A 14,278-nucleotide genomic window follows, 5' to 3' on the forward strand; every position below is an offset into this window, starting at 1 on the left:
TTCTAACCCTTGCAGCTTTGTGTATTTAATTTATGATAATAAATGTTTTTTTCATTATTGTCTTTAAAAAAAAATTATAAATCGAAAGTAATTTACTTTGATGTCATGTACTTAAGAATTTTTCAGTTATTTGAATAAGCAACAAACAGGAAGCAAGATATAATTTGTTTATGTTGATAGTCAATGAAAAATATCTAAACATAGAACTTGAGAATATAAAAATTGTCTCCCTTGTATCAACCCATCAAATCTGACATTTAAATCTGGAGTATAATAAACATTAACCATCTATTTTACAGTGATGCTTCTGTATTTGACCATGTCATGTCTAGTCCAGATTCAACTGCCAAAACTGCTGACTCAGGGATTGAGTCATTAGCAAAACGCCTAAGTGAAGACACACAGCTTGGATCCAGTTTAGGTTCCAGTCCGTTGCCACCGACTACAGAGAATGACCAAGTGGATCATGCCTTAGTGTATCATTTAGTTTATTGTGAGAGATTACTGGAGGTTAGTAGATATATATAGGAAGATGTGGTATGAGTGCCAATGAGACAACACTCTAACCAAGTAACAAATTATAAAAAGTAAAGGTTTAATTCATGCAAAATTTTACCTGTGATTAAATCAAATTACATTTGAGATCTATATCGTCTTTTATGCATATCTTCCGTCAAGAATTTTAAGGTTTTTTTTTTAATTCCTGGAATTTTTGGATATCATACTAATTTAGCCTTTTAGATGTGTGCAGCGCCTTGTAGACATTAAACAAATTATTAAACTACGGTTACAGAATGTTTGTAGATTCAATCATTAGTTTTTTTTACACCCCTGAAGAATAAAAACACTAATTTACAAATAAACATGACAAAAACAATATATGTACAAAATAGAAAGAAATATATCATATATTGCATCACTAAAATCACATCAAACCAATTATTAATTTGAAATGGAACTAATGAGTGATTTTATTTTGCAGAGCCTTGGTGTTTATGGTCCATTAAAATGCAGGGAAATATATGCATTAGATAGACTCCAAAAGCAGGCTGATATAATAGATAGTTTGATAAAGATCTCAGAGAATAGCTCAGATATTGATTTATTGTCTGGTAAGATTTCAGAGAACGTCTAATATATAGTTAAATTGTTTTAAGTATGAAGATTACAGAGATTGGCTTCTATATAGTGGCTTCTATACAGTAAATTTCTTTTAAGTTAGATTCAGAGAATGTTCAATAATAAAATATGCCCCGGTCAGATTCAGAGAAAGGAAGAAAATGTTTACTCTGGTATAAAGTTGGTACCAAAAATCATGACTAAAATTCATTTGGCTTGTTTAATTTTCATTTTTACAGAGTTATCTCCCCGTAATGTTATGTACCACCTTAAAGAAGATGTGGGGTATATTTCAATGAAACAGGAACTCTTTTAGGCTAATAAACTAAAGTTATATAGAATAGACATGTGTCTATACAATTCTTGTCTTTTTGTATTACCAGATAAAAATTAAGAAGTCAGTTAAGACAGTTTTTTGGGCAATATTGTTTACCAAGTATATCATGGGTGGGCCTTTTAAATCTAACTGTATGATATGGGTTTACTATTGTTGAATGCAATACAGTTGCCTAACATTGCTTACTTCTACTTCATATGGTCTCTTGTAGATAGTGGTCTTATTGGAAATATACAATATAATTCATATTCACTGTACATAAGTTTAATTGCAATAGACAACTTTCGAGTTCGATGCATTTCCTGCAAATACTTTGGTTTTAGTGAACGTCATTTGTGCGTTTAGGGGCGTCGTCACTTCCATTACAATGTTGAGCGAGTGGTTGGAAAACTATAATTCTATATTGTACGAATTATTCGGCAAATTGAATTCTCAAAATTGACAATCAGCATTGCTGTCATTAGGAAATTGTCATTAAGTACCTAGAGAACAACCATTATTTCTAGTTTATCTTGCACAATGACGATCACTAAGACGCTTGATGAACGTAAATAGTGCAGGGATACAGACGACACCCTCTATCTGGTAAATGACGTCATAAAGGCGCGTATAATTGACGAGCTTTTTTCGGTGACGGAAGAACTCGAAAGTGGTCTATTGAACTGTATTTAGAAATAACTAATTTAAAAAAAATAAAAGTTTTTTTTAAATATATAGATATAACTAATCTCATGTCAGACTTTATAAAATCAAAACTTCATGAGGATTATTAGACATAATAAGATGTGTGATTATTAAATATTTATTTGTGTTATAATGATTCTTTTTTAGTGATGTCCAGTTTAACTGAAGATAAAAGTTTACGAGAGTTTTGGGCCAGGTGTACTGATCAAAATCTCCTGTATATACAGCCAGAAAAACTGGTTACCTGTTTAGATCAAAAGTATGGTGCTCAGCTACGTAGTAAATACGAGAGAGATCCAAAGAGAGGTATGTCATGTATCATGTGGAATTAACTCTATTGCTGCAGTTTAATTATCATGTTTAGGTACTATCAACAGTATGTAAGCATATGTTTATTTCCCTTTTTTCAAGATGGACTATCAGAACATACATTCCTGCTGATTATATAACACGTCAGCTGAATTCATGACGTTGTCTATGACGTCGCATCACAGCAACTGTAAATGCGTAGAAAAAGATATAGTTTCTTACATTATTTACTTTAATTCAACTAGAAATACCAATTTTAATGTAATAAATAGAATAACTAATCAAGGAATTCAAATATGGAAAAATATTTTCAACTCATGAAAATAACAACACTTATTTCTAAATCATGTGCTTCAAGCATTTGTAAATTAATGTGTTGTTTGGTCACTCGTTGAATATTATTCTCTATTTAAATTCTTCAATTAGTTATTCTTGAAAACTTAGGACATGATATTAGTATCTTGGGGTAATAAATATCTGAATGAGGTCTTAAAGGTACAGCTACAAATCTAGTTGAAATATACTCTGAACATTCATAAAATAAACCTTCTATGAAGAAAATTTGTTTTGATGAAATAAAAATATTTTGTTTATGTTTTTTTTCAGTATTACGTCATTTAGTGATGAGGTTACTAGATGTCCCAAATTATGACCCTGAAACTATAAAACCCACCTGTATAGTAACACTTCACCAGTTCATGACCTATTTTAAAGAGGAAGGTGGTCTACAACATGTTGATGCAGTAGCCAGTGAAAGTAAGTATCTCAGGTCATGTGATCAAGGGACAGAAGGTTAAAAGGGCAAAATATTAATGACATAGCCTCGATATGTTGTTTGTTCTACAAGGGCAAAATATCAATGACACAGCCTCGATATGTTGTTTGTTCTACAAGGGCAAAATATCAATGAAAATAAAATTCGATGAAATAAGAATAAGAATATATTCCAATCAAGGGGCCCCTTATACACATAAAACAATACATTGTGATTAGTAACAGATTTTATTTTTTATTTTTTTTATGATTGGCAATGAGATAGTTTTCCTCAGTCTAAATGACATGAATGTTAGCAACCACAGGTCAACATATAGCCTTCAACAATGAGCAAGACCTATACAATATAGTTATCTTTAATAGTCTGGACACATAGTTTGTTCTATAAGTTACCTTAGCTTTACCATAAATCAAACGGTGACAAAAAGTACTTTAATTGGTATGTTTCTTTGAATTTTTATCATTCTTATGCAATTTTGTACTGTTAACTTGCAAAAATAGGAAATTTTGCAATAAAAGGTGCTTTATATTAAATTTATGAAAGCATGTTCATATAAGCCTTTTTGTAAAGTTTTTGTACTGTAGAGTTACTGATGCAACTTCATATCTCCTTTTATTCTATTAAATATATTTTTTTTGTCAATTTTCTTTTCCAGTTAACATGATTGAGAAGTTATGCTGCGAGGATTCAGATACTGTGATAAAAACAATATTACAATTAAAAGATGTACTTCCCCAACCACAATGCATCAAAATACTTGGTGTACTTCTAATGGGTAGTGACACAGAAATAGCGGATTATATAGGTACGTATCTTGTACTACCCCAACCACAATGCATCAAAATACTTGGTGTACTTCTAATGGGAAGTGACACAGAAATAGCTGATTATATAGGTACATATCTTAGACTACCCCAACCTCAATGTATCAAAATACTTGGTGTACTTCTAATGGGAAGTGACACAGAAATAGCGGATTATATAGGTACGTTTCTTGTACTACCCCAATCACAATGTATCAAAATACTTGGTGTACTTCTAATGGGAAGTGACACAGAAATAGCGGATTATATAGGTACGTTTCTTGTACTACCCCAATCACAATGTATCAAAATACTTGGTGTACTTCTAATGGGAAGGGACACAGAAATAGCGGATTATATAGGTATGTATCTTAAGACTACCCCAACCTCAATGTATCAAAATACTTGGTGTACTTCTAATAGATAGTGACACAGAAATAGCTGATTATATAGGTACGTATCTTGTACTACCCCAATAACAATTTATCAAAATACTTGGTGTACTTCTAATGGGAAGTGACACAGAAATAGCTGATTATATATGTACGTACCTTGTACTACCCCAGTTACAATTTATCAAAATACTTGGTGTACTTCTAATGGGTAGTGACACAGAAATAGCGGATTATATAGGTACGTTTCTTGTACTACCCCAATCACAATGTATCAAAATACTTGGTGTACTTCTAATGGGAAGTGACACAGAAATAGCGGATTATATAGGTACGTTTCTTGTACTACCCCAATCACAATGTATCAAAATACTTGGTGTACTTCTAATGGGAAGGGACACAGAAATAGCGGATTATATAGGTATGTATCTTAAGACTACCCCAACCTCAATGTATCAAAATACTTGGTGTACTTCTAATAGATAGTGACACAGAAATAGCTGATTATATAGGTACGTATCTTGTACTACCCCAATAACAATTTATCAAAATACTTGGTGTACTTCTAATGGGAAGTGACACAGAAATAGCTGATTATATATGTACGTATCTTGTACTACCCCAACCTCAATGTATCAAAATACTTGGTGTACTTCTAATGGGTAGTGACACAGAAATAGCTGATTATATAGGTACGTATCTTGTACTACCCCAATTACAATTTATCAAAATACTTAGTGTTTACGTGTGACCAGGGAAAATTTGTGACTGGTAGGATTGTGAAATAACAGTCTTACTGAGTTTCTTCTTGTACCAGAACCTTTGTGAGGCCTCTGATCACATTAATAAGAACCTTTGTGAGGCCTCTGATCAAATCAATAAGAACCTTTGTTAGGCCTCTGATCACATCAATAAGAACCTTTGTTAGGCCTCTGATCACATCAATAAGAACCTTTGTGAGGCCTCTGATCACATCAATAAGAACCTTCGCAATAATTTCTGAATTTATACAAAAGTAAATTGACATGAATAAATATATAAATAACTATAACATTGAATGGTGTTTTTCCTTGGTCATTAATATGTTATGTAATATATATGTAGAATTTTTCTTTACAGAATCTTATTTAAGAAAAATTAACAAGAACAAAGAATCGCGAGATAAGGTTAGTGTAAAAACTACAAAAGTTTAACAAAATAATTTAGAAGCAATTAAAGATTAAAGATTGATTAAAAGAAGTTTATTACCCAAAGTTTAGCACTGATTTATACCGTTTGTGGGGCCCCTGTTGTTGAGTGGTCTAAGTAGACTGTTGGTTTTCTCGTTTGAATGCTTTTACACTAGTAATTTTGGTGCCCTTTATAGCTTGTTGTTCGGTGTGAGCCAAGGCTCCGTCTTGAAGGCCATACATTGACCTATAATGGTTTACTTTTATAAATTGTTATTTGGATGGAGAGTTGTCACATTGGCACTCACACCACATCTTCCTATATCCAGGTAGTTTATCTTCAGTTATCACTAGCCAGTCAAATCTAAGGTTGTGTATTAAAACCCAGTTGATCACAAGGCATGTTCCATTCCAATCTTAACTAATAAGGATGTATAACTTCCTGCAAAAAATCAGTGGTATTTGCAGACTACTCCAACTTCCTCTACCAATAAAACCCCAACATTGATAACTAACATCATAAATTTAAGCCATGTTAAAAACCCACATAGCATATATATAAAAACACTGTCCCGCTTCAGGTTAAAGTATTTGGACAAGGTAGTTTTTGATGAAGTTGATGGCCAATCAACTTTAAACTTAGTACACATGTTCCCTAAGATATGATCTTTCTAATTCTAATGCCAAATTAGAGTTTTGACTCCGATTTCATGGTCTACTCAACTTAGAAAATGATAGTGTAACAGGGGCATCCATGTATTATGGACACATTCTTGTTTATACATACAAAATCTAAAGATTAGGGTGTTAAAATAAACATAACCATTGCAACAACAAGAAATACCAGACATCCATTTTGAATCAATCGTTTAATGTGGAAACTGTTCTCTTGTAACAATATATTTTATTATATACAATATTATTTTACAGGCTTTAGTTGTATTTGCTGAAGGTTTAGAAGACAAGACTTCTGAGATCAGAGCAGGTTCTTGTAAAGCTCTACAGATATTAGAGGTAAGAGCATTGACATTTAGTTAATGCTTTGTTGATAACACGTTACACATCTGGTCCTTTCTCTGAGATTTTTTTTAGTCTTTTTATCATGTGGGGTATCATTATAAATAACAACTACACCACAGAAACAATATACTGATAAAATCTCATTTGATAATGATAACAATTACATTAATTAACATTTCATCAAACTAGTGAAAATTGATACAATAAATATGACAATATTGACCAATTTGAATGATAAATGTGTATGTTTTTTTAGGCTACAGAGAGTATAGACAGATTGGCCTATATTTGTCAGACAGATAGGTCAACTACAGTCCAGGACCAAGCTAAGGCAGCCCTTACCTCATTAGGTATAGTATTTCTGTCAATTTATTGGTCAAGAAATGGTAGAATCAGAAAATATTTTGATGCTCTTTTAGTATTTATACCCCATACAACTTCTAAATAAAAAAGTCACATAGGGGGATAATGTTTCTGACCTTTCTGTTTGTCAGTCTGTCAATCCTGTTCTTATCATTACAGCTCCTTTCAACATGGCAGCTTTAATACTCAGGGGCGTAGCTAGGTATTCATTCAACTGTAGGCACAAATCGACAGGGTGTCTTGCTCGGACCGATTTTGGCCTCAAATTTCAGGTTCATCCAGTGGCGGATCCAGCCATTTTAAAAAGAGGGGTTCCCAACCCAGAGTAAAGGGGAGGGGTTCCAACTATATGCTCCCATTCAAATCCAACCCCGGACCCCCCCCCCCCTTTTGGATCCGCCACTGTTCACCTGACGAAAGATTTTGACCACTTTTTAAACACTTAAGTGTCTATTTCATTTGATTCGATTAGTTTATGTGAAAGATTTTAACTGATTTAGTCATTAAAAACGATCCGATTCAAGCCTAAATATGAAAAATCTACCAAATATGCCAAAAAATGTCACCGTTTTCAGATGGTTTTTGTCAAAAATGAAAGTGGCCGCATCCGTGTTCATCCTCAACCTTGATATATGTTATGTATAATCATATTTTAATACAACTTACATTTCAATATTAAGGATGAACACGAATGCGGCCACTTTCGTTTTACACGAAAACCGTCCAAAATTCAACTAAAATGCTAGAATTGTGAGGATTTCAGTAATTTAGCATGACTTAATGGTGCTAGTACCCGATATATGTGCATTGTATTATCAAAAACAGCCCATATTTATGTAGCAGAAGCAATCTACTGTCCAATAAATAAATAAAAGTTTACATTTTAACAATTTTGTAAAACTGCTATATTTTGAAGCCAAAAAGGGTCTAACTGAACCTACTCCTTTTATGCACAAAAATATTAAATTTTCTGGTTATTTAATCATTAGAATTATAATATACATGATGAAAACATCGAAGAATTATGAATAATTTACCATAACATCTGAATGGTGAATTAAATAACGCAGTACAATTGGAAAATTAAATATTAAAAAAATATATATATTTACAATATGTACTGCCCAGCATAGATCCGCGCATTTAATTAAGCAGTACACCCGGTTTGATATTTTCAAATCTATTCCGTTATGATCGAAATATACGTTTAACTTAATTGATAGTACATATTGACGATCCTTCATTAAAAAAAAAAATAGGCATGTGCACGTAAACACTGATATTACTATATAATAACATTATCCTTTTGGCTAGAAAGACATCAACCATGAATCTTTTTATTCTTAAACCTTCACCCTAGCCACACAAACACATACACACATAGTCGATGCCTAATGCAAAAGTTCTGTCATACTTACGTAACAAAATTCAAGAAATTCGTATTTCTTTATATCCCGCTCTACTGTAAAATCCCTACTTACTTAGGAATTTGAATAATTGTGGTCATTACACGTAGATCTGAGAGTACTCAAAACTACTGGAAGCTAGTTGATAGATTGATTTTTAAACATCCAGTGTAAAATATTTATGCAAGTTTAGAACAAAAAAAATGATTATTTACAATAAACACAACCTGTAATAGGTGTTGTACAGGACGAAGGTTTGGAAATTTGAAAATGCCATGCATTGGAAAATGAGGAATTATTGGATAGGAGCAGGCACTTTGCCTTTCAGTAGGCCAACTACAAACTCCTCAAAGAGTGGCATTCTCTCTACAACTAGGCATAAGATTAAATGTCCCCATTCTGACCAGACGTGACTACGTATTTATACATCCTGCACAGCCAAACGGACGACCAACATTGGCAAGTCGGGTGAAGACAAAGTGGAAAGCTAGTTGAAAACTAACAACAACTAATTAAAAATTCATGAGTCTAAGTTGAGGTTCATTCAAGTTTTTGTTGATAAAATTGAAATGATCCGAACCAAAGTTCTAGTTTATAGTTTCTATATAAGGTACACACATAAAAAAACATTCAATTCTATCCAATATTCTTTTCACGAAGGACGAGAGAATAGTGTACCCATGACATTCGATAATTAGAGTTGTGACAACTTCACTGGAGTTCATCTACATATAACGTTGTTTATTAATTTTTTAAATAAAAAACAAATATTTGTGAAAAAATTATGTGTAGGCACGTGCCTAAAGTGCCTAACGGCAGCTACGCCCCTGATACTGTTACTTAAAGCAGAAATTATGGCAATTTTTTTTCTTTTAAAGCATGCATTGATGTCAAATTTTGATTTATAAATAATTCATTTCCATGGTCTTTCAACTGCAACAAAGTTTCTATATAGTTTACTGAAAGATTTTTTTATTTCAAAAAACTTAGCCAATAAATTCATTCTTGAAACATTTGATTTGCTTAGCCTACCTCTGAAGCAAATGATTAAATATAAATGATACTCAGATGTTAGTTGAAGAATACAGGCCTTGAAGCCTGATGTTTTTTAACCTCCACATTTTATAGTTAAATTGTCAACAGCTATTTACCCCAAGGGTGACTGGGGTGTAGAAATATGGTCACTTGGTCTTTTCCCGACCGGCAGTAAAACGCTTGCCTAAGTGGGGCGTCCGTTTGGCTGTTCGGGATGTATCAAGTTCACAGTCACGTCCGGTCAGAAAGGGGACCTTAAATCTGATGCCTCGTGTAAAGAGAGTGCCACGCTCTTTGCATGTTAAGAACCCTTGCAACAACTCTTTGAGGGGTCCGTAGGTGACCTGTTGCAAGGCAAAATTTCTGTCCCTATCCAATATATCCTCATTTTCCAGTGGCAGTCTAAATTTCCCCAACCATCATCCCAGATGGCCTCTATTGTATCAACCTACCTATTGTATTTATTGTGAACTTGTTCTCGTCCTGAATATGCATGAAATATTTGCCACTGGACGTTTAGCAACCAACAATCAATCAATCAATCAACATCTATTTTCTAAGGTGAATTAAAACTTCTAGATGTTAATGTCCATTTCTATGTATATTTGTAGGTGAAGATGGGAGACGGGCTTTTGATGATACACAACTTACAACCCATGGATTTCAAGGCATTCAGGTTCAAAAGTAGCCCTACATACATAGTAAACAATAGCCAGAACTATTGGTACACAACCCATGGATTTCAAGGCATTCAGGTTCAAAAGTAGCCCTACATACATAATAAACAATAGCCAGAACTATTGGTACACAACCCATGGATTTCAAGGCATTCAGGTTCAAAAGTAGCCCTACATACATTGTAAACAATAGCCAGAACTATTGGTACACAACCCAAGGATTCAAGGCATTCAGGTTTTCAAAAGTAGCTTTACAGATGTTGAAGGCAGTTACTACATGGATAGTTTTCCTAAACTGACAGAATTGAAAACTTCAAAGAATGCAATCATCTGTTTACAGATTGATTTTCTGGATTATGTATTTATCAAAGTTGTGAACAATGAGATAAAATTATGTTTTAAATAACGCACATATTGTTTCCAATTTGCAATCTACATAAATGAAATGAATTCAAAAGTTATTAAATATCATATATACTTTATAAAGCTTTCCTGGCCTTTTGATCATACAACTTTACTCAGTATTCCGATCAGAAACTTTGTGAAACGCCAAATCTAGTATAAATTTGATCATTGATTTCTGAGTTTGAGTATGACAATCATGCTTGAAGGTTTTATGAAGGATTCATTTATTGCTTGAAACCACTTCTTGACGTGATCAACTAATATAATATCAGTTTGAATTGAAGCTGCTTGTATTGACAAGTACAAACATTCATTGATAACATTTATAGAATCACTCACCCATGAGATTACCAACACTCCATTAAAAACAACCATCTCAGATTTTCACCAAATTTTACCTCATTTAAAATCATAATTGTACTACTAAGCAACAGCTGTTTTCATATAAAAAATATTTAAGTTATTAAATTTTATCGTAAGATTTTTGTTGAAAAGGGTCACTGTTCTATTCATTTTCAACATAATATTAAAGCTTTACCCTTCCACATATTAGGATTGCAAGTATTAAAGCAATAATTCTATTTGTAAAACTTGTAATGTTTGACAATCTTTAAGCCAAAGAGGCAGTTACTCATTTTAAACTTAAAAGATGTTGAGAGTCATAACTTTAATATGTTGATCTGAATATTATTAATTGAACAAGCTATCTGCATAATACCTCACTCACTGAAATTGTTTTAGTTAAGTAAGGTGCTTAATAAATACTCATTAAATTGTCATTTACTTGCCAACATTTTTATAATGAAAGACTATGTTGTAGATTTTTACTGAAACGGACCAGTATATTTAGATTTTATACTAAAACAGACCCATTTGAATGTAAAATATTACACAGTCCCAACAACACCATTCTCAAATCACTTGTGAGGACACCAGTGACTATTTTTTTGTGATGAAACATGAATGAGTTATCTGTCCTTTATAAACATTTACCTTCAAACTATTTCTTAAACTAAAAGTCTAACTATTATGTAGCATATTTAGAATTTTGGCATTGATTTCATGTTTTATAAGACTATACCAAATTGATAGCAAGTGAGTTGCAATATAACATGTAGTCAAGAGAAAACATTCTGAGAAATGAAAACTTTTTAATTGTTCAAAATACATAAATCTACATTTAATATTAAACTATACCCTCATGGGTAGTCAAGGTCGTTCAAACAACTCCCTGATCATCCAGCAACTTTTTCAAAGTCATGTTATTTAAACTTATTCACCAATAAATTATCTTCATGTAATGCATGATTTTGACATATACCCCATGTATCCTTTCATTGGTGAGAGTTTGTGTTACGGCACCACACATTTGCCTTTCAGAGTATTTCTGTATTACTGCAAGAAATATCTAAAAAAAATATGTTATACACAAGTGAGGAGTAAAATTATGATGTTAAGTTTCTGGAAATCAATCTACACAAGTGTTCACTACAAAAGATGTTTGTTGATATTCATTGCATGTGCAATATATTGATTTCATAATAAACTGTTGTATAAACTTGACAAGTAGAAGGAAAATGTTAGGATTGTTATTTACAAATTTAAATTGGTTTTAGCAAAACAGAAAAAGTCATTCAAGGATTATTGTTAGAAAGAATAAAGAAAATTTACATTTTTCAGTTGGTATTGTTTACTATCATAGATTTTGTTTAATTATCTTGAAAATCAAATATAATTATTCTACACAGTAAATTCCTGATCTTAGAAATACTATAAGATGTAACCTTTATGTTCATCAAAAGTGAATAAAAAACAACCTTATCAAAGACTTGATGTACAATTGAGAGTTGTATAATTGACCAGAGCCTAAATCCTTTATTTAGATTATATCATGATGTTAAATGAAGTTTTTATTGTAGTTTTATCTTTGGGTACACTTACTAAAGCAAATGCTGCTGTATTTTATTCCGGGGGGGGGGTTACTGACTATCCTTTTGGGTATAACTGTGCCGACAAAACATACCCTGTTCTACACAGAAATATTGAAAAACATACCCTGTTCTAGACACGCTCAGAAAATGTATATCATGTTGTCGATCATATAAAATAGATGCTGTTCTAGACCCGGGTTGTAGACTGTATCTTAAACAGTTAAATAAACGATCCTGTAGTAGACAAATACTTTTGTTTAAAAAAGAACCTGTTCTCACCAGCAAGGCATGGAAAAGCGACCATGTTCTAACCAGAGGACATGAAAAAGGGACCCTGTTCTATTAACCAGCAGGGCATGAAAAAGGGACCCTGTTTTGCGGCACACTCATACCACTAAAAATATAGGAAGTAAACCCCCCCCCCCCCCCGGGATTTTATTAGTAATTATCCATGTAAGGAAAAATCTACTCAACACTGTATTAAATTATTAGATTCATCTTTATTTTGAAGTGCCTTCAGTTTTCATAAGACATTTATGCTTGTTCTTGGTCTAGTTCTTGGTCTATTCCTTGTTTTGGTTAAAACCTGTTAATAATGTAAAGAAAAATCTGTTGTAAAGCAATTTGTTTTGATGACTTGATTGAGATTATGACAAAGTAATTAATTGTTATTTTATAATTGATTGAGATTATGACACTGTAATTAATTGTAATTTTATAATTGTAGTCTAGTCAAATTGTTTATATAAAAGTTATCTTAATGGTTATATATTAAAATATATATGAAATGAAATGTTTTATTTATTCGCAAACAAAAGCTATTTGGAATCTTGAAGAGACATGTATGTTTTTGTTCACCTTACTTTAAATAATTGAGTTCTTATCTGAAATAACTAAAGGTCACTGTTTGGTCTTCAACTACTGTTAATACAGAACTTATTGTGATGACTTTAGTAATGCTAATAATACCACTGAATGAGTATCTCAATAACAAGAACTCACATTCTTCTATATGGTATAATAACTGTTTGCAGTTTTCCCTGAAAACACAACAATCAATCTTGCTTTTTAATTCATTCCACAAAAAATTGAAATAATAAATCCATGCAATAATATCTGAATTTACAGTATTAGAAATGCATTACAAAATATGAAGCATTCCAGAAGGAGATAACTAACAGCTCGTTTATACTATACACAGTGAACAAAAACAAATATGTCACAGCAACTAATGACAACCATACTGAATTACAGCCTCCTGACATGGGACTGACACATATAGAATGAGGACGGTTAAGTATGTTAGTGAGTAGAACAAACTCTAAATATCAGTTGGAGAGGGCTTGACTCATTACATCAGAACAGATCATGAACCTCCATACTTGCTGTTTTATAAGCTTGGTATCTTTGATGAGTTTTTTTCCAAACAATGCCTAACCCAGCCAAAATGGGGAGTTTCAACACCCGGACCCTCCTGGATCCACCATTGCAACCAGATATGAATGAATGAATTTATTTCTCATTAACTACAAATTACATAGTTACATATGAATAAACAATTACATAAAATATTAAAGCACTTGTGAACAATACAAACATTAACATTAAATTACAAAATAACCAGGAGGAGTGACCCTCACATTTATAATTTTATCTACATAGTTTTTCAAGAACAATAAAAATATTAGATATAAAAAAGAAGATGTGGTATGATTGCCAATGAGACAACTGTCCACAAGAGACCAAAATGGCACAGACTTTAACAACTATAGGTCAATGTACGGCCTTCAACAATAAGCAAAACCCATACCACATAGTCGGCTATAAAAGGCCACGATATTACAATGTTAAAC

General features: G+C 32.4%; 1 protein-coding gene across 8 annotated transcripts in view; it reads left to right on the top strand.

Annotated features, from left to right (window-relative positions):
* Positions 1 to 13,218, top strand: part of LOC143082177 (rho family-interacting cell polarization regulator 2-like) — a 77,648-nt gene extending 64,430 nt beyond the window's left edge. For all 8 annotated transcript variants that reach the window (XM_076257743.1, XM_076257740.1, XM_076257738.1 and 5 more), the window contains 9 exons: positions 300 to 510; positions 983 to 1,112; positions 2,288 to 2,446; positions 3,056 to 3,205; positions 3,880 to 4,029; positions 5,539 to 5,585; positions 6,519 to 6,602; positions 6,865 to 6,958; positions 10,024 to 13,218. In XM_076257743.1, coding sequence (XP_076113858.1) covers positions 300 to 510; positions 983 to 1,112; positions 2,288 to 2,446; positions 3,056 to 3,205; positions 3,880 to 4,029; positions 5,539 to 5,585; positions 6,519 to 6,602; positions 6,865 to 6,958; positions 10,024 to 10,100 — 1,102 coding nt within the window. In that variant the 3' untranslated portion in view covers positions 10,101 to 13,218. The remainder of the gene's footprint in view (positions 1 to 299; positions 511 to 982; positions 1,113 to 2,287; positions 2,447 to 3,055; positions 3,206 to 3,879; positions 4,030 to 5,538; positions 5,586 to 6,518; positions 6,603 to 6,864; positions 6,959 to 10,023) is intronic.
* The last annotated feature ends 1,060 nt before the right edge of the window (positions 13,219 to 14,278 follow it).

Source organism: Mytilus galloprovincialis, chromosome 7 (assembly GCF_965363235.1).
Source record: "Mytilus galloprovincialis chromosome 7, xbMytGall1.hap1.1, whole genome shotgun sequence".
Classification (NCBI taxonomy): domain Eukaryota; kingdom Metazoa; phylum Mollusca; class Bivalvia; order Mytilida; family Mytilidae; genus Mytilus; species Mytilus galloprovincialis.